Genomic DNA, 22,083 nt, shown 5'->3' with positions numbered 1-22,083 from the left:
GCTCAACTTGAAGGTACATCAGAAATATATCGAAGAAACGAAACTAAATAATGTGTTACCCTAAATTATATGTCCTTAAGAGTCTGAAATATGAATTAGAACTGTATGAGCAAAAGTAGGTTTTTTTTTCTGCGGGCAAGACAGCTTTCGATCATGAGTAAAACCGGAGTTAATTTTGAGTAACTCTGAGTAACTCACGTTGCTCAATATCTTATATACACATAGCAACCTGATTGTTATATTGAAAATAATGTTGAAACCGATGCCGTCAAGCAAAGTAAGTTGACGTGCTTTCTTGGAATTTCTGTGTAGGGACTTTTGGCGCGGTTCGATAGGTTCGGATTAGGCTAAATTAATTAAATAAATTCAATTCTTAGAGCAATATAGTTCACGTTTATATTGTTTTTTAGACTTCCAGAAACTCGATGATAACGTAATTTACGCAAATATATAAAAAATAATTGGTTACATATCATTTCGAAAGCTTTATTCGATTTATAATATTACTCGATCATTCTTTAGGGATTGGACGATTGATATTTCATGAAATTTTGTGTTCTGGGCACAACATTGAGGAAATAAACATATGAGGCCGTGTTTCCAAAAACGGTACGGAACTGTTTTTGGTTGTTGGTCATGGCATGATTATTAATGTTAAGGTTCCACAAAGGGTAAATAATTTGTTTACTTCTTCCTTTTGAAATATCCTTCGATATTTATTCACCATTAAATACATCCACTCATCTATGTTAATGAGTCAAACTTCACTGAAAGGCATTCAAGCCACACACGAACGACAAGCCCCGTAAAACTGTCGTGCAGTCAAACCACCACAGGAGCAGTTCGTGTGTCCACAATTCGATTTGTTAAACGAGCGATTCGATCTGTCAAATGGGCGAACAGATGCTTCAACCAAAATATGCTGTCAGACGATATTTTCTTTGATCAGAAAATCGAGACTACTTTGATCATTTTTGAGTAAATATGAGTAACTCTAAGATGTATTTACTCTGAGTGCAGCTGTCTTTTACTTTAAGATTTTCAAAACGATGGTCGGTTATTTGAGCAAATCGGTATTATTCAACTATCGTGAATTTCGTATCATATGTGTCTTCATTTATCTTTTCCCATATCCTATTGTTCCACACTAGAATCTACATTGATTGATTTTATGAAATTTCAGACTGCTACGATATTACATTTTGTAGCTCGGTATTCCTATTAAATCTATGGTCCCAAAGCCGTTTGATGATAAGTTCATGTTGTTTATTTATAATTTTACTCCAATTTGAACTGCTTGTTGAGCCCAAAAGTATTCATTTGAATGCTAGTGTGTACACTTTCGATGGCTTGTAATTAAACGCAACTATTTTATCTGATTGTCCATAAGTTTGTAGAGCACATCGCATGCTTTGGAATTTCAAGGCAGTGGCGACACCAGGAGACCAACCTGTAAACTATTATTGTCACAATTATTCCCATGTTCGCGTTTTCCTTCCGTGCCCATTCCATGCTTACCTGTGCGGAATGTCTGACTTGAAAATAATATTTATTCCTCCGCACGGGCAGTGGGAAATGTTTAACAGATGCAAACATTGTCCACTGGCGGGATGGACTCGAAGAAACACAGTGAAAACTCGACCGAATCAGCCCCAGCAGTTGTTTATATTTAGCATTTCGCATTTTTTCCTCCCTTGTCACCGTGGGAATTTTTTTCGCATGTTTTTCGGTGAATCCAATAGCGACCACCTCCAATCCATTGGTGATGGTTTTATGACTTTTCGGATTCAAACAAAATAGCAACGTGTTTTGTGTTTTTTTTCAGCGAATTTTTATTTGATTTCTTATAGGATACATATAATGCATTTGAAAATAAAAATTCCTCACAGGAAACGGGATACGAAAAATGTGTCTACAATCGAACGAGTATTCCATATTTATCGAATTATATCAAGCAATCACACGTGTTTCATTCGAAACAGAAAATGTCATGGTTATTAGTTTTTGAAGAACTCATCGATGGCACTGCTGGAATCGAACGAAGATGACTTAATGCTCGATAGACTGGAGGAGGTGTTCGAGCTGAACGACGAGGAGACGACCTTGCTGCTTGAAACGGAGCTGACAACCGACGAGGAAGACAGCAGCGACGAGGATGAGTTTAGGGATCCCGTATCGGTCACCTTGGACGATACGCTGCGTTCCGATGCAAAGGCAGATTCGGATTTTTCGACAGTCTTGGAAAGGGAGTTGGCACCCTCTTCGACGATTTCCTTCTCGCTGCTGGCACCGTAGCTCTTGGATTGGGTGACACTCTTCTCGGAAAGTCCGGCCGAAGACCGCTCGACGACGACTTCCTTCGAGATGACCGGAGTCGATGATTCGGTAATGGTCATTTCAGTCTTGGTGGTGCTTTCGGCGAGGGCCATTTTTTGTTGCTCTAGTTGTTTAGCGGTTTGACACAAAAATTTGAAATCTATGGGATAAAATGGAAGACAGAGGAAGAAAATATGTAAATTAGATCAAAAAGGAATGATGAACGAGGAAATGTCCTCACATTCTGCCGACATACGGAGAGCCAACGCGTCATCGGCAACCTACTTAAGTCAAGAGTGTGAAGGGGCGTAAGTATCTTCTATAGTCTAATGTTCCTCTGAGTTTGTGGAACGTAGAAGAGGGCGAAGAATGTGTGAAATGTGGCGACTAGCGAAATTTAAAACATGCTCTCTATGGTTGAAGTGCTGATGCTATTTTTAGTTGCCTCTACAACAAACCATGCTTTGTCTTGGTGTTTCACGCTACAGTTTGGTGTGAAAACATGAAAAGTCGGAGTGCATGATCAGTCCAAGGTCGGGCTTTTATTCTGCCTGCGAAGGCGGTGCGAACTTTGAGCTACAAGTGGCCCTCATAATCACGAGATGCTTTCTTGAATGCTCTGAGGATTGTTTTCCGGTAATGGATAACAACTACGTTGCGGAAATGGACAAACCATTTCAGTTTGGTTAAAATTGATTGTGTTCATTGGAATTGATGATTGCGTATTGAAATCTTTCTATAAATATTTATTCTTCGAGCAATCAAAATCCCTCAGATATAAACACGCTCAACGGCAATATGTAGCCAACGGATCAATTAATGTTGCTAGAACAGAAGTTGTTGTAGATTGTGATGATGTTTTCCTCAGTCTTGAGGAATATCAAGATGTATGGAGAATATCAAGAAATTTTTATTTGTTCGAATGATTGAATCAGGATTCATATGATCAAAGTAGATGGTACGAGTCATTTATGTTGAAAAATATTAGAAGAAACGGGATTAGAATTCTAATTTCAAACAATGCGTTATTATATTAATAATAATCAAATAATCGCATCGATCTCCACGAGATACGAGAGAGAAGTCCACGATCGATGATCATGTGCAGGCATGGAAAATCATTTGCATTCATTTCATACATTCATTTACATTCATTTTCCGCTAACTTTTTTCATCAACAGCATTCCGCAAAATGATGTATAGAGCTTTTGTAGGTTTTGTTATTAACTACAACTTTTGTACATAACTCAAATCTGTATCTCCTATGCATCACGAACTAGAGCGGGCAGAACTTGTTACTGTTTTTCAGTGAATGTAAAATACATTCACTGAAAAACAGTAGTGCCTTCTGTTCGCTCTGGTTCGTCATGTATAAAAGATACGGATTTGACTTGTTAACAAAAGTTGTAGCTAATAACAAAACCAAAAGCTATATACATCATTTTGCGGAATGCTGTTGAAGAAAAAAGTTAGAGGCAAATGAATGTAAATGAATGCAAATGATTTTCCATGCCTGATCATGTGACGTATTGATCTTTTGTCCACTGCATATCAGTTGCCTATGCGGGCGAACTCAAAATGATTAAGTACGATCTACTTTATACCTACGTTCATCTTGTTATTGAGTAGAACAAGGTGCTATGAAGTTTTGGTTCTACACATAATATTCATCATTAGTTTCTTGAGATGTCCCTTGTAAAACTTCGTGAAAAATGCAAGCACGCTCACACAGTAAAGATGTCAGACGAAATGTGACCATCAAAGCAACACGGAAAGTAGCAGCTCCTAGTGGGACAGACGGGTGTAGAATTTCCTACTTCCTAGCAAATTTCTTGGCATATCAGTCTCACTGGATATTTTTTGTTTAAAAATAGGAGTAACTGATTTCATTGAAGGTAATTTATATCACTAAATCATATTAATTATGTTGAAATGTGAACAATGCACGAACTTATTTTAACGTATATTTCATCCAATTAGCAGAATTCTAGATAGAGCAGGAATCAGGGCGTAACAGCTTTTGTAAACAACGACTTCTCTCGATGATTTCTAGGACTTCAAGGCATGCCTACCCAAAGTAACATAACCATCGGGTAGGGGAAGTCTTCTCTTACCCAATGGTGATGTTGATTTGTGTTGGCCAGCCTTGACTTTTTAGAAATCATCGAGAGAAGTCATTGTTTACAAAAGTTGTTACGCCCTAATTCCAGCTCTATCTATAAATGATTAAAAACATTATTCGCGTTTTTCTCAGACACAGATTTTGCCATGGGACATGGGACATGGGATAGAAATTCATAGAAAGGCAGGCTATTAAAAAAAAAACTTGTGTATTGTATGTGTCAAAAAACGTTAGCAGGAACTATTTTAAACTTACAATAACTAGCAAGTGAATCGAATCAATCGTTATTTGATTTGATTCCTTCTTTAATTTAAAACAATTCTCGAGTAAATATAACGTAAGTGCTCTTGTATACAATGACTCTAAACGTCAATTTATCGAATCTGATAGCTCGCCCACACAAACTATGTAACAGAACCATTAGGTCCTAAGTAACATTGACAGATTCTCTTCGTCGATTTTCTCGTTGCATCTCCACAGCCATTGAAAGACATTTCCAGCTATTTTCAACACACAGTTCGTTGGAAGAAACTATTATCAAGAAAGAAGAAGAAGAGAATCGATCAATATTACTTAGAACTTAATCCATTGTTCTGCTTAGTTTGGTTTAAGAAGTGATTGAATACAAAAGCACTTACGTCTGTTTGAATATTGCTCGAGAGAATTGTGTGAAATGAATTTAAGTCATCATCAATGATAATTTAAACTTACAGCAAAATGTTATACTCTCACTATAGCGACATGAAGATTATCTAGAACGACTTTCTTTATTTTGAAATTCCATGTACCGACAGTCCCTTGCGATGTCGATATAGAGAGCTTCAACTGTATGTTGCAGGGTGAGGCTAGAGTCGGTGTATAATGAGTCACGCCAAGAGAAAAACAGTTGAACTCGCATCACGGTTTTCGAAAGATTCCGGTTCTTTTCATTTGGCAACAGAGGACTTCTACATCAACTTCAAATGACTTCTAGCGAGATAAAAAAATAGCGGTTGTAGAAAATCATTATATCAGTGATTTTGTCAAATTATCTTAACAAGAAATAGTAGAAATTCTCATTACTGATCATTACCAAACATATCCCATGACAATTTAATGCTCACTGCGTGTTTATGCTCATTTCTTCGAATATATTTTATATTTTATTGCAATACCTTTCGTGAATCTTTCATAGCATCGTAATGTTTGTTTACTTTGCACGATAGGTAGCCGGTTTGACAGTTCAATAGGTAAACTTGGCTTCACTCTTGGCGTGACTCATTATACACCGACTCTAGGTGAGGCAATCGAATTGCAAAACTTTGACAATTTGTTAAACAAAATGGTATACACATTTGATAGTTAGTGCACACAATGATGTTCTGAAACTAATTTTTGAGAATTATTAATAAATTTACCTTTGAGAACCCTCGACATTACGAGATATTTACTGCGTAAGTATCCTGGAATCTTGGTATACAAGGGGCAAATAAAATGGCTGAACAGTAGCTTTTAAGTGTTGAGTATAACATCTACATCTCTTCTCGAGATGTGAAGATAGAAGGCGTGGTCTCCGACGTGAGTCTGACTATCGAGGGCTTGAAACATGGCTCGGGTAGTTTAAAGAACTTGACCTTTGCAAGACGGTAAAACAGTTTATCAGCATTCAGACTCGTTTCGGGTTATTTTCGCAGGTTCAGTTCTCCCAAACTTTATTAAAATTTATGGGGATTTTCCCCGGTGCCGTTGTTTCAACAAAGGATATGCAATTGTACCAACTACAAAGGCCAACTATTGCGGCAACAAAAGACGTTATGGCAAATGTGGTGAAAAACACAAAGAGGATTCTTGCCACAAGGAATCAGTAAAATTCGGTTAGTGTGGCGAGAATCCTCACCTCTTGCAGGAGTGCCAGATAGTGTTGGCAAAATCAGCAATCAAATGATATTTTCCGCTCTCATACGCTCTCAATTTCACGCGTGATATTGGAACAAAATATCATGCTTGATATTGATTTTACAAGCTCCTTTGATATTGCGAGACTATTCACAACGTGTTAAACTCAAGCTGAGAGTTGACTCGACACAAAAATAAGTCCGTTGCATATCGTTTTCTTAGAAAGAGAAAATATAGTTTGCTATCTTCTTTTTACTCTTCCCCGAAGAGTAAACAGACACGACACGAAGTGACTGCTGCCAGCCGATATGGAAGTTTCGGTTGCGTTCGGGTGTAAACCAAAAATCATGAAACTCAATCTCACCACAGTTTGTTGAGATTTTCAGCTGGTTTGTTAGCTTGATATTCCGAGCTGCGCAGTTATTTTCTTGTTGATTTTTATCTTCGAAAATCAAGCGTGATGAGATTTGATTTTTTGAAATTTTCCCAGCCAGATGTACAAACAACATTCCGATAAAATGCCGCGAGCAATGGAGGCTTCCATCAGTCATATGCACAAATGGTGAAGAATGCATCAGCCGTCCAAGATGAAAACCAATTTTTGATTTTGTCAGCTAAAGAACCGGACTCTGACTCATCCGATGAGGGTGATTCTACGCACCTACACGCACCTTAAAAAAATGACGGATCCTCAAAAAGAATATGCCCCTCCCCGAAAGTGCGCCGTAAGTAAACTAACGTCACATCCAGAAGATTGCCAAATTCTTAGGGTACTGGGGATGAAAAAACGAAACCGAAGGCCCCTGATGATCCAATCCTAGACTGCAGCAGGAATTTACAGCCATTACCCAACCAAGATAAGAAAAAGAAAAAAGCTGCTCTTCAAACTTCTCAAAAGACATTCAAGTCCGAACGAGGTTTGCATGCTTTTACGGACATAGTGGGATTAAAATTAAATATGTTCAACATACGTTAGACCAAGAACCTCCATTAGCCGTAGTTAACTCTATCATCTAGTTTCGATTCTTCCATCCCCAGTATTAATTCTGGGTGATATGAACTCCAATGGTATAGGGTGGGATGGTCTATATGATGACAATAGAGCGGCTATTTTTTACGATTGACAAGTGACGATTCAAACATGACTATTTTGAACCAGGCTTGCAATTGCTCATTACAACTAAAATGCTATTTTTCGTTATTATGAAACAATGGGATACTATAATGATAATTTTTATTTGTAAGATGCAAGAAGAGGTGGTAAAGATTGTATATGACAGATAAAATTTGTCAATTTTGCTTTCAGAAGGTCACAACTAGCGATTTTATAATCGCTGATTGCTCGCTCATCGCGTTGCTCATCGTTACAGCTAATCGCTAGTTGGGACCTTCTGAATGCAAAATTGACAAATTTTATCTGTCATATACAATCTTTACAAAAAATAAAAATTATCATTATAGTATCCCATTGTTTCATAATAACGAAAAATAGCATTTTAGCTGTAATGAGCAATTGCAAGCCTGTTTTGAACACTGTTGAAGCGAAACATATAGCAAAACCTCAGGCTCGAGAAAGCCGGCTAGACCTATCCTGCCGTTATACGCATAACTGTTCCATGTTCTATGCAATCCTTATGCACTCTTATGCGTATAACGGCAGTATCTTTGTGTTCAAAATCTCTTTCATTGGATTGTCTGTGGAAGGTTATCAATGATCCTCATAGTAGGGTTTTTGATCTAATTTCCGTCCTACTAAGCACAACCCACGATTTACTTCGCTTTATTGAACGAGTTTTTACAATAAATTAAATGTTTCTACCAAAGATGACTTCTACATTTAATTCCCCTTTCGATAAGTACCGTTGAATTTGATAAAGAGCCACACATTATTGAGATATTGTTAAAAATCTAACACTGCCTCTTGATTCCAAATTCGGCCTACTAGTTTCAATTCCGTCCAAACACATTATAATGCCATTGGATTTTCTTCGTCCTACGGATGAATGTAGAAAAAGCGAGTGCGCTAGTAGCGCTTTTTTGTTTTAAGAACAATGAGGGTAAATATGTTCACAATACGCTCTAATATAGGCTTAGTGTTGTAGCTTGTGAACTAACGCATCGGTACAAACGTATTACTGATTTGTGCACAGTGAAATAATTGATTATACTGATGTTTTCGGCTCGATAGAACGGAAATGGACGATTCCGACGAAGTAGCGCTCTAACCCTAGTGATCATTTGTCATTCATAATTTAAATTAAGTGTGGCCCTCACTCTACAGAACCATCTCGAGTTTCATCAATCTTACAAGGAACATTTACTAACAGAAATATGCAAAGGCGGTGACAAATACAATTCCACCGTTAGAGGAATATCGATTCCTCACCGATTTGATTTAAACAAGCTCACTGGAAGCACAAAAAAGAAAAGTTACAATAGTGCATTAGGAAATTGTCGGAGAAAATGATCCTTCGGAGACTCGATCACTGGGTCTTATCAAATAAACAGTTTGGGTTCGGAAAGAGCAAAGGAACAAGCGCTGCTTTCCACAGATATTCAACTGGCCTTTGCACACAAGAAGCAATTGGCTTAAGTATTCTTGGACGTTGAGGGGTCTTTTGATTCAGTTTCCATTGAAATTCTGTCAGACATTCTGCACAGATGTGAACTTTTTTGAATTTTAAATAATTTCTTGTACAATTTTTTTGTCAGAAAAGTAAATAAACGTTTCTCTTGGACAACTGACAACTTCCAGAATTAGTTACATGGACCTGCATCAAGGCTCATGTCTCAGTCCTCTTCTTTATAACTTGTATGTCAAAGATATTGACAGAACAATGCACGCTAAGACAACTTGCAGATGACGGTTTCCGTAAGAGGTCCACATGTCGTGGACTTGCAAGGACCATTGCAAAGTTTCTTGGATAACTTGTCTTCTTGGGCTAGGAATCTGGGGATCGAATTCTCGCCGCAGACAACTGAACTGGTAGTGTTTACTCGAAAGCGGTACCCAGCCCAAATGCAGCTTAATCTTTTGGGCAGAAACATTACCCAATCATTGTCTTTCATGTACCTTGGGGTCTGGATTGATTCAAAGTGCGCTCGGAATACCCACATTACGTATTTTAAGGAAAAATGTCAGCAGATGATGAACTTTCTCCGTTAAATTTGTGGCACATGGTGGGCTGCTCATCTGTGAGACCTTTTAACGCTTTATAAAACAACAATTCTCTCTGTTCTAGAGTACAACCTAATAAAACTGGAACGAATTCAATATCGTTGTCTGCGTATTGCTCTCGACTGTATGCGCTCAACGCATAACATGAGTCTCGAGGTTCTGGTAGGAGTAACACCTCTCCAGAACCGTTTCTGCGAGCTCTCTCTCTCTCAGAATACTTATCAAATGCGTAGTGACGAACGCACTTTTAATTGCAAATTTTGAAGAAATTTTTGGGCTGAACTCACAATCTCGATTTATGAGAATTTACCACCCCTACATATCGTCGGATATGTGTCTTCCTTGTTATACTCCAGACCGTGCTCACTTCACCAATCGCAGTTCCTCAATTGAATATGAACTGACCATGAAACAAGCAATTCATGGGATTCTCGATCAACTTCGACCTATTATTATCCCGCGTATTTTTACTGAAATGTACCAACACGTCAAATGCGTGAAAAGATATTTTACAGACGGGTCTCGTCTCAATGGATTCACTGGCTTCGGTGTCTTCAATGAAAACTCTAACGCCTTCCGCAAACTTCAGAAACCTTGGTCCGTATTTGTTGCTGATATGACTTCGCATTGAGGATGATTTCCAACATGCCCGCAGGCCATTACTTCATCGTCTCCGATAGTCTCAGTTCGATTGAAGCTATTCGGTCGATGAAAACAGGTAGGCAGTATGTCCTTTCAAAGGTAATAGAGTAGATGAGTGTGCTGGTCGAAAGATCATATATGATTACCTTTGTATGGGTCCCCTCATATTTCTCTTTCTCGAGGACTGTCTCGCAAAGGTGGGCGGCAGGAAGGCGAATTGTATGATAGGTAAATTTTTCCCACCATCAATTTTACCATTTAGTGCGTCAGAGTACCCTTTCGAGCTGGCAACCTGATTAGGCACTGGAAATCTTGGACGGTGGTTACATTCAATTATTCCTAATGTTTATTCGAGAGCGTGGTGTTAGGCTTCGGCTTAAGTCGTGATAAATTGACTTATGTCCAACCACTTATAGCTAGTTGCGCATCTCCATAGAATAAATCTTTTAAACAACAACATCTGTCGTTGTGGTTAGGATGACATCGATCACGCAGTTTGGCAATTATCCCTACATTACGCTGCCAGAGAGCGACTTTTGAATCCCTATCAGAGACGTGTTGGGAACCTGCGATCTCTGCTATATGCAGTCGATATATGAGTTTCTGCAAATGTCTAGTATAAGAATTCAATCCCTTTGTCTTTTGTCTCTCTTTATTAGTTTTTGATTGTCTTGTCCTCCCGTTTTTATAAGTCTCATTGTCGCCTACTGGTCACAATAGCCGGTCGAACTTCAGTGGTTGAAATCGGCATTTTCGTGCGCTTAATTAATAGCTCCTTTATCATGGAACCAAGAGATATGGTGTCTTCAGAGAAGTGTTTTAATATGTTACTGTGCTTTTTTTGATGTTTTAAGGTAAAAGATTAATCCCCCTAAAAGTGAGATCGAAAATTTATTTTTTCAACTATTCAAGATACAGTGTTGGTGTCTTTGACAAAGTTGTAGAAAATTTCTTTTCAAAGAACTTTGCTCGAGACACTTAATTAATATCTTTTTTACTTTTCAAGATATGTGACGTTTATTGCCGACGGTCCCTCAAAAATGGTTTTCTCATCATAACTTTTTGGTCTACATTTTTTCGGCTTTGTTCTAGTTAATTGTAGATAATAACAAAATACACAATATTGTAGAACACCGCATTGCAGTATCTTCTGTAAAAAAAGTTATGGAAGTTTTTGTAGATTTTTAGACCATAATTTATGAACTTGTAACTTAGCAGGGGGCAAAATGGGGCAATATACCCATGGTGCATCTGAAACTTTAATAAATTTACTTCAAAATGATAGCAAACATCTGTGAATGTAAGCGATAAGATATCTTGTATACATTATAATGCTACTGTTGAAATCAAGTAAGCCATGACCCAAGACTTCAATAATTTTTCTGAGTCCCTTAGCAACCATCGTCAAGTGAAGTAAAATAACATTGTTAAATCTTAATTATTTGTTGGACATTGAGTGGTTTGAAAGCTCTATTGTGTACACGAATCACGGTAACAGTGCCCAGTTTTCAACTGTATAAATGGCCTCCATCGGTATGTAAAATATCTTAATTTGAAATTTGACTGGCTATGTTTTGGAATTTATGCCAAGAACTATTTTTAAATCATTCTTATATTCCAGTTGAAATCGATAAACATCAAGCAGAAGAGCTTTTTTGCGAACGCTAAACAAGTAGCAGACATCACTAACCGAAATCTATTCAATATCATTTGACAACTATTGTGTTGAGACAGCACGCTTGTTGGCGAAATTATATCCCTGGTACAATCTACCAGCAAGTGTCCATAAGGTTCTTATACATGGGTCTTCCATAATTGACAATTTTATGGTACCAATCGGACAACTCTCAGAAGAAGCGCAAGAGGCAAGAAATAAAGATTGGAAAAGGTAGGTAGCAAGCTTCATGATGTAATTATTTTTTTGAAATATTTTAACCCATCCAACACATACCGAGAATTCAACACCCGAAAGCATTCAAGACAAGCTACGAATCGTGATCTTCTGAACATGCTACTAGTATCTTCTGATCCATTGATCACAAGTATTCGAGGATGGCCGAAGAAAACCGAAAAACCGGATGACGCGAAAAGCCTTTTGAAAAGTTTTTCTTACGATACTGAGAATGACAACGAGAACGACAACGAAACCAAAAGCGAGGACGACAGCGATTTATGAAATAGACATGTTGAAAAAACTTTTATTATCAGTTAAATTTAATTAAATTAAATTGAAACCAATTAGCATGCCGTATTTTTCTACTATAACGAAGAAAAAGTTTTAATACGAAACATACCTTCCAACAGCTTACATTCACAGATGTTTGCTATCATTTTGAAGTAAATTTATTAAAATTTCAGATGCACCATGGGTATATTGCCCCATTTTGCCCCCTGCTAAGTTACAAGTTCTACAAAAACTTCCATAACTTTTTTTCTACAGAAGATACTGCAATGCGGTGTTCTACAATATTGTGTATTTTGTTATTATCTACAATCAACTAGAAGATGGCAAAACCGTAAAAATGTAGACCAAAAAGTTATGATGAGAAAACCATTTTTGAGGGACCGTCGGCAATAAACGTCACATATCTTGAAAAGTAAAAAAGATATTAATTAAGTGTCTTCAGCGAAGTTCTTTGAAAATAAATTTTCTACAACTTTGTCAAAGACACCAACACTGTATCTTGAATAGTTGAAAAAATAAATTTTCGATCTCACTTTTAGGGGGATTAATCTTTTACCTAAAAACATCAAAAGAAGCGTTGGAGGCGAACCAGCCCAAGGCTGAAAGCCTCCCTAATAAAGATAAATTAATTAATTAATCAAAAGAAGCACAGTAACATATTGAAACACTTCTCTGAAGACACCATATCTCTTAGTTTCATGATAAAGGAGCTATTAATTAAGCACACGAAAATGCCGATTTCAACCACTGGTGACAACGCTCTGATGAGACAATGAAACCTCACCTCTAAGCTCCTCTCCAGATCTTATCCTTCGAAAATGTACCACTCTAACCTCGGGTAAGCCGCAAGTATTCGGCCCAACTCCTATTAGACATAGAAATATGTGAATTTTGTTACAGAAAATGAACAATGATTATCGGCTCCGTAAAGCTAGTGCGATTGAGCCTTCCAAATAAACGAACTAGATTTAAAAAAAAGTAACCAAGTGATTGTCACTCGCTGGATTTTATAAACTTTTGATTTGTGGTATTCGTAGAAGACATAGAAAATTGCAATACAATTTCAAAAAGTTGTCAGAATACTCATCTAAGACTCTTAGTAAAAGTTTAAGAAAAATATCTCCTACTTTAAGCATTGACCGTTTTATTATATGTTTCTTCAATAGCCACACCCTTTACTATGAAACAATTAAATTGAGCATTCAATCTAATGAATTACTACGTTCGGTATTTGATAGAATTTTAATTGTATACAGGTAAAAACCAATCTAAATGAGTTTTAACGAAAACTATAAGGCATTTGTCTGTCATAATTCTACAAAATCGAAAGATAATAAGGTATCAGATTCAAATGTGGAATAGCCAGATGTGCTGCTGATTTGAAGAAATGTTCACCCATAATAATTATTATAACATTATGCTTCAAGGACCAGTGCCATTTCACGTTGCATGCAGTACATATATATTAAATTTACAAACATTATTATCATTAACATCAGAATACTCATTCCTACTGGAAACAATCTTCATTTTATTTCCATAAATTCATTTACTTGCATTATAATGAGTGAACAATTATTGTAAACAGCGTTTTACACTGTGCAGAAATGTTTCCGCTCTCGTCTCTTTTCAATGCTTCTTCTCTCAACGTCTCGTTTTATTCAATTGATCCAATCAAATGCTTGGATCAACTATGGCATCTCTTCTGCTTGCTCATTCTCCGAATCCGGTGTGTGTTTTTATAAACTCAATGACGGGTTCGCAACGGTTTTCCATTCCCTTCCAGTCGCTAGGTCTGCTTAGGCTGTATTCATATTGCATCGCTTAACAGCAAAATCGCCATCGCCAATTTACGGGTCAGCTCAACGGCCGACGACGTCCTCGAACGAGCTGTTAAACTAAACTGTAGGATGTCGTCATCCGGATTCTGGTAGAGACAGAGCAGAGACGTGACTCAGCTGGGTTAAAAGTGCAAGCATAAATTATGCATGGAAGCTGCCACAGTGCAAAGTCAGGTTAATCAGCACTTGGACACGGACACGAACTGCGGCGAGGAATAAATCGTCTTCATTTGAAACGAATCACTGAGCGAGCAGTGATATCGCAATGGTAGTTTTTCTTGCTTATTGATTGATTGCTTCTCAAACAAAAGAAGGTTATCAAATACCTATTTATGTGGAGCGGCTGCACTTCAGAATTGAACAGTTGATTGAAAAGTTCAACTTGGGTGCACTGAATGAAAAGCATGGAATAAAAGTACTTAATAGACCACACAACGATAATTATACATCTCGTAATAAAGTTCAATCAAAACAGATCATAAAGAGACGGCTAAGTGCAAAAGGACACTCGAAGAATCTTAATGAAACGTGAAAATCGTCGTAATGATTTCTCACGCCTTCAGGCGCTATTCTTATACCTGACATTATTCAACCCGGGTGAAACCTACATTCATATTTTTTGCAATTTTATAACTGCCACCAATTTTCACCTTTTTCTCATTCGCCCCAACAGCGTAAACAGATCGTTATTCACGCGCTTATAATTAATTGTAATGTAATCAAACTGCAATTTGCAGCCCGCCTTCGCTAGAACTGATCATACACCTTTTTTTTAACTTAGTCACTACAGTCTACGTGGGCGAGAAGGTCTGACTTACCTGTTAGTACAAGGTACACTGTAGGCGTTCCCAACGAAAACCGTTCACTTTCACTGCTCAGATACAACTGACGAAATGTAGCGTGCGTTGGAATACCGGTCGCCGGCAAGGTCTACTTGGATTTTCCGCTGCAGAATGTGACTGCGAAGAATATTGTTCTCTTGGGACAAAAATAGATAAGGATACGAGTGCGGCGGGCTTTTCGTTTGAGAGAGGGATTTTTTTTCTTGTCTGCTGTGAGCTGTCTGCTGAATTCTATGTAGGCACTAATGATCACACTTGGTTGTTGAGATCGCGAAGGTTTGGTAGGTTCTGTGAGATCGGTTAACGGTGATGCTCGTTTTATTGAATGGCTGTCTTTAGGGAGTTTCGTATTTCGAGAGCGAAAGAATGTGAGAGCACGATGGTGATGCATGAGTATAGAGGTTAACGCTGTTGTTGATTTTGTTTTAAGACCTGTGATTAATTAGTATCAATTTCCCGTAGGAGCTGGTCGAAGCTGCAAACAAGATTGTTTGCAAAAATTTGACAATGACTTTTGTATTTTAGTTCTTGTACGTCCATCTTTTTGGCAAACAATTATTTTCCAAGGCAATCGACGATCTCGTTTGTTGTGATTTCAAACTGAAAAATACATTAGGTCCTAAGTAACATTGACAGATTCTCTTCGTTGACTTTGTCTTTACATCCTCATGGCCATGTTAAGACATTCCCAGCTATTTTCAGCACTACTATAGATGAAAGAAGCTATTATCTAGTTTCTAGTATGACAAACACGACAAAAAAGGTTCTGTATCCAAGTAATCATAGATGCCAGGCCTTTTTGAAAAAAATCTGGCAAAACCCGAAAAAAGTCTGGCAAAAATTTGGCACAGCAAATTAACATAGGAAGCTGCCAGATCTTTCAAAAAATCTGTCTGGCAGAGCTTGAATTTCTCTGACTGTGTAAGATAAATCTGGCAACCTGGCAACGCTGCAAGTAATTAACGAAAGAGAAAGTCGATGAAGAGAATAGATCAATGTTACTTAGGACCTAATGCATTGTTCAGCTTGGATTTTCAATTATAACTGATCTTACTTTCTGCTATTTATCAAAGGTGCCTGGAAACCATCGATCATACCCACTTTGGCTAAAAGACAGATCTCTACGAAAATTGATCATTTCGACAGTGTGCATGCATGCGTATACGCGATGATCGATTCTCTTCATCGATTTTCTCTTTGCATTCCTACAGCTAAGCGAAAAAAAAAATTCTATAATTTGTTCCATGCAGAGTTGTCACAGGTTGTATTGGCTATCAAAAGCAACAGCAAACGGATAGAGAAACGTTTAATCTAGCGAATTATTAACAAAAGTGAAAAATCAACGAAGAGAATCGATCATCGCGTTTACGCCCTTTTGCATGCTCACTGTCGATTTGTTTTAGAATTGATACACATGTTCGTAGAGTGTTTTCCATCACAAGCTCTTCCCCATATTATTCTCTTCTCTTGAGTCGCTAATAGATTTCACGGGAATCATTTCGTTTATAGTATAGTAAGACACTCCGCGGATCCATGCATCCGTCGTGAGGACAAAGGTTTTTCTCTCCCCAGGCCGGTCAACAGTCGTGTAGTTTGTTTTTCCGTGAGTCACGGCGTTATTTATGAAGGTTATGAGTATTCGCTGGTAGACTGTTTTTTTTTATGGTCGTGACAAACGATAGTGGGATAACATTTTTGATCCACTGATTCACCACAGGCCGTTAAAACGCGTGGGGCTGGTAAATCAGCTGCTTCTAGAATTAATGAAAGGCACATTCTTCGATTGTCAAACCTGCTCGTCACATTTTTGCGTTGTGTTACGAGTAAGATAATGTGTTGTATAGTTTTCTTTAATTTCTTATAAATTCCATTATTTGGTGTACTGATTTAAGGGGTCACTCCGCACACCAGTCTTGGGTCATCTTTTGTGCCGATTGTGCCGGTCATAGAGCAAGCTGCGATTGTTTGTAAAATATCCATCCCAGCAGCCCGGTATTTCTGACACCATGAATGTTTTGGTTTGAAATCGCAAGGATAAACCGGATTGAGGACGTGGGAAGTGGTGGGTGTGTAAAATTGTGTTGTTTTGTGTTCATATGATAATAAAAGTCCTGTGTTTTAGGGATTTACAATGCCCTCAAAGGCAGACCAGCAACCTAGCCTTTCGTGATGTGAAAAGCAACGGTCTAATAGCGACTGGAAAGAGTTGGAACCGGTGGGGAACATTGTTGGAGACCGACTATAGAGAAGGATGAATAGACTTTTGTAGTTTGTTTAGTGTGAGTTACTACCAAGGACACATCAACGAGTAAGCAGTGGAGTACCTACACATAAGATTAAATTTAAGTATACCTAGCTTCTAAGCGAAGTTAATATATATTCGGTTAATATAATATGGGTAAATATATATTCGGTAAAATGCGATGTTTTCTTCAGTCGAGTATTAGCAAAATACGCGTATCTGTCAAAGATAAGCAAATAAGGTAGTGAAATTAATTGGAAATTACTAATCCTTCTCTCTATCTATCTATCTCTCTATCACTAAATCGCCCACATTTGGATATATTTTGGGCTGAAAATTTTCGAAAATAAAGCTGAAATGCCACTTAAAAACGGGATTTTTTACGAGTGTCACTTCACGGTGAAGTTTTTTTTTAAATTTATTAAAGAGATTTTTAGCCTTGGGCTAGTTCATCTCTAGGATTCACGGTGAAGTGATTGCCGTGTAAATCAAATAGGAATCATTTTACAGTGAGTGATAAGTTTTTTTTTATTACTTTATTAAAGAGATTTTCAGCCTTCGGCTAGTTCATCTCTGCAGGCCCCGGATGGAGTGATAAGTTGTCACTTCATCGTGAAGTGACATTGGTAATAGGGGCCAACATACTGAAAACCCAAAGTGATTGGATTTATTCTAATGTTCTAAAACAATTAACAAACAATTCCTTTTTTAGAGATCTCAACAGGGGGAACCCCTTAAGTGATTCCAACTGACTAAGTCTCCAGTTATCTCATCATAAATGAAAATCAGTCGTTTTCCAGTTTATCCGTTACCACTTACACCGCGGGCTCAGTTTCCCCGATGTACCTTACAATAAACAAACTCGTTGCTATGGAGTCTGTACAAAGCAACCGTTTTATGATGGATGTGCTTTTAATAATAAAAAATAAAAGATAAAAGGTTTTTCTCGCTATAGCGCTAATATTTGGCAATTTTTAAACACAGGTTTAAATTTAATGTGACTTTGTTCTCGGTGGTTCAGCAGCATATAGTTTTGCTGCTTTATTTGGAATTTTAGATCAAAGAGTGGTAAGGGAGTTCGCAAGCAGTACAATTCGGTTTTTGCTCGCTCTGTTGTTCGATAAGGGTGCTGGCGTGGAGTTTTTGGTACTCGCATTTGATTGGTTTTGTGTCCCGGGTGTTTTCCCACTGTTGCTTAGGTGCTTGGTGTGTTCTCGCTTCTCTTTGTTGCCGGTGTGACTTGACCGCACTGATCTATTGTTAGGTTTTTGCGATGTACATTGCTTTTGTGCACAGATTGAATTGATAAAGAAAAGTTTAAAAATGACTAGAGGAAAATGTGCGTGAACGCATCGAGAATGCGCTCCCGGATAAATTGATTAGTATAGTATAGTATAGTTAGTATAGTATTAGTATAGTGATTAGTACGTTCCAGTTGAAGATTGTTTTTATACATTTCTCAATTAGATTTTCGAGGGGACGTGTCTGCTTTTGTGGGCTGTGTTTGGTGTGGCTGGTGGCTCACCTGTGCTTACTGGCGCCGCTGCCAGGTAGGCGAAAATTTTCCCTATCTGGTAGTGGTGTTGGCATGCGTGGGCGGGATGTCGGTTCCGCCGGATCAAGGATCAGTTGTAGTTAACTTTGTGAAGTAAGGGGCACGGTAGCCCACATAGTTTTACTGGTGACCTTCGGTGTGTTGTTAACACAAGATTGTGATTGTTTCTGAAGCTATTGTTCTAAACAGTGTGACCACAGTGGACGTTCGGATTATTACGCGTATTCCGCTGATTAGTTTGTGATTAATCGATATAAGAGGTCAGAGGCGCGAACTTTTTCGGATCGGTTAAAATTGTCGCTATTTATAATGTGTTAAAAATTTCGATTGAGGTTTTATGGTGGTGGTTTTTGCATTAGGAAGAGTACCATGTCCCATATTTATTCCCGGAGAAGCAACCCAAGTAACAATTTCCAGTTGAAGAAACGCTTTCGTTTTGATTTTGTTCAGCTGCATGTTGAATAATAATTGCACAATGTGTTCACCACAACTTTTATAAAACCTTTGTTTACACTGGTTTGGAGAACCTATACAACTGCAACACAAAGGTGTTGTCTAACGTATTCAGTAAAACGTTTACCCAAAATCAATTTCTTGTTGAAGAAACGCTTCCATTGTGATTTTATTCAACTGCATGCTGAATAATAACTGTACAATTTGTTTTTTTACAACTTCTGTAAAACTCTTGTTAACACTGGTTTGGAGAACCTGTTCAACTACAGCATTATATGTAGTATGGAGTAGAAGCAACTTTTATACAATGTTTATAGATACATATTTAAACTCAAGCTTTATTATTTTGGTGAAAGCTCTTATACAACGTTTGTAGACACTTCTTGACAGCTGCTTTGAAATTTAGTAAAGAGTAAACCTGAGAGGCGTTTGTTGCACTCTTTTATGACTCCTAAATAACCATTGTACAGCAAGCGGTGAAAAGCGTTTATAGCACTTTTTAATGACTCCTTAATAACCGTTGTGTAAGTACTCACAATATTCACAGATTAAAATTAGTTTAACAATTGTCGTGGTGCGCCAAAATAATTGTTTGTACAGTTTTTATTAATTTGCCATAATTCACATTCTGTGATCATGGAGGAAGTAGTAACAAGCATCTGTTTAATCTTTGATTGATATTCTTTCAATTAATCTCTCTAATCATTAATTGAGAGAATTTATCTAGAAATGTTATCGTTGATTTTATGATATATGTCTTAAATTAATGTTTGCATTTATTAATAACACCTATATATAATTTACCTCTACTCCACCGAGGGTTTCTCGAAGCAAGATTCGAACTCATGATCCCGGATTGCCAGCCGCTTCTGTTACCATCTGCTCTATTCTTGAATACATATTTTGATCATATGAGAGAAGTATATGAAGCTCATCTTGAGTGACTTCTCTTGCAGTCGAATAATCATTACCTTATGGTCATATAAACGTGCCTATCACTTGTGCTATTTTTAGCAACAAAATTGTGGTTGGTGGTTGGTCGAACGTAAACAATCATTTAAGAGTGCTCCAAGCAGCTTTTGAAGCTTTTAACCAAATGGCAATACAAGTACATTCTTGTACAACTCTGGAAGCTATTATTCAACGTTTGATCAACTCAGGTGTTGTATAAGAGCTCCCAATGGTTTGTTTTGCTGCGTTTATTCCACATCCTATATGGCTCCTGTCAAACAGTTTAACCGAACGTAAACAATCATTTAAGAGTGCTCCAAGCAGTTTTTGAAGCTTTTAACCAAATGGCAATACAACTACATTCTTGTACAACTCTGGAAGCTATTATTCAACGTTTGATCAACTCAGGTGTTTTATAAGAGCTTTCAATTGTTTGTTGGGAAGCAATGTCTGAAATTTGCAGATGTATAAACCTCGTAGATCTTGAGTTGTGTGCACTTGAAATTACGAGGTGTAATGGAAAAATGGACTCTACAAGGAAACACCTTAAGGTTGGGCCGCCTGATGAGCTTGTTTCAGTAAAAACGTTTATTTCCTGGCGGGATGACTTCAATCGCGTGTGATCTATTTTGATAGAACATAAGAAAAGTGATACTGTCGGTAATACATTACGATTTATCCCAAGCTACTATTGTAGGAAATTGAATCTGTTTGATCTTGGGTGGAACGCTTCGGAATGTTTAGAAAAATAGAGTGCATGCTTTATCCAGTTTGGGATACATTATTGACTGCTTTCAAGAACGTAATTTCATTTTAATATCTATATATATAGCTTATTATGATGTAAGACTGTACGAGGCACGATAGCTTGCACAATACGGAAAGAGCAAATGTCGTGTGAAAGTAGAACTTAATGAAGGCCTAAGTGCTTTTTCGTAGCTTTTAAGACGAGGCTCGGTAGCTCAGTGGTTACCGTTTCTGCTTACCGAGCAGAAGGTCGGGAGTTCAATCCCAGGCCCGTCCCCTTCCTTGCAATTTTTCACTTTGCCTTATTATATACCCCCACTAGATTTTAATGAAAAACAAATTCTTCTTTAACACCGATCGCATCACTTACCACAGTGTGGGTCCTGTCTAAAAATAGAAATTGGATGAGTGCGCGCGCGTGTGTGTGTGTGTGTGTGTGTGTTTGTGTATTATAATCGCTCTACCAAAAAACGATCCCTGCGTGTGCGTGCAACCTTTCCCCACATCCAACATCCCAGTGATTTCTCGTGGAAGCGCAGAGGATTTCTCGGTTTCCTTCACAGCGAGTACCACGTCAACACATTCCTTCCCATTCCTTAGTTGACCTGCATTCGGACACGGCCGGCGCTGGTATTGCTAAATATTAGATCTCCAGTTCTTACACATTGAGGATGAATGTTAGTCCCAAACATCATCATCTGTTGGTTCTCTGTGTAATTGCAGCTGATCTGGTAATAACAGAGCAGCAACCGTGGGCGGTCAATCTGATTTTTTTTAAGTGCTTTTTCGTAGCTTTTAGATTTCGGATTTGGAAGATCGTTGATTGCAGTGGCTTGCTTACTATGCAGAAGAACTTGGTCCCAGGTCTTTTCATATTAAAGGGATTTATGGTCGCTTGTTTTCCGTGTATGTTGCGAAACTTGTCGTCGCCGGTGCTGGGTTTGAATGATGACAACAACTCGATTAAAGGTATAATGTGATATTAGGGGCTCGGTGGCCTTAGAGCGATCGTTTTCGCTTACTGAGCAGAACATCATGAGGCTGATCTCAGGCCCATCCACATTCAAGATTTGTCAACTGCTTTATTTGTTAATATGACTGCATGGTAATAGCAACAACTCGATGATCTAAAAG

At 37.9% G+C, this 22,083-nt stretch overlaps 1 protein-coding gene across 1 annotated transcript; it reads right to left on the bottom strand.

The window, feature by feature from the left end:
- Positions 1 to 1,829: 1,829 nt before the first annotated feature.
- On the bottom strand, positions 1,830 to 15,229 carry LOC135699517 (uncharacterized). Its single transcript, XM_065219795.1, has 2 exons — positions 14,978 to 15,229; positions 1,830 to 2,476 (listed from the first exon to the last, which is right to left on the bottom strand). Exon 2 carries the CDS (start codon positions 2,427 to 2,429, stop codon positions 1,998 to 2,000), a length of 432 nt encoding a protein of 143 aa, XP_065075867.1. The 5' UTR covers positions 2,430 to 2,476; positions 14,978 to 15,229; the 3' UTR covers positions 1,830 to 1,997.
- Positions 15,230 to 22,083: the final 6,854 nt, after the last annotated feature.

This window comes from Ochlerotatus camptorhynchus, unplaced genomic scaffold, assembly GCF_037179485.1.
Source record: "Ochlerotatus camptorhynchus isolate MF236.1 unplaced genomic scaffold, CSIRO-AGI_Acam_v1.1 ptg000112l, whole genome shotgun sequence".
In the NCBI taxonomy this organism is placed as follows: Eukaryota; Metazoa; Arthropoda; class Insecta; order Diptera; family Culicidae; genus Ochlerotatus; species Ochlerotatus camptorhynchus.
This window is presented reverse-complemented; position numbering and strand designations above follow the sequence as displayed.

Bases quoted from the DNA above. Each gene is read 5' to 3' on its own strand.
- LOC135699517 (XM_065219795.1), bottom strand. From the start codon at position 2,429: ATGGCCCTCGCCGAAAGCACCACCAAGACTGAAATGACCATTACCGAA.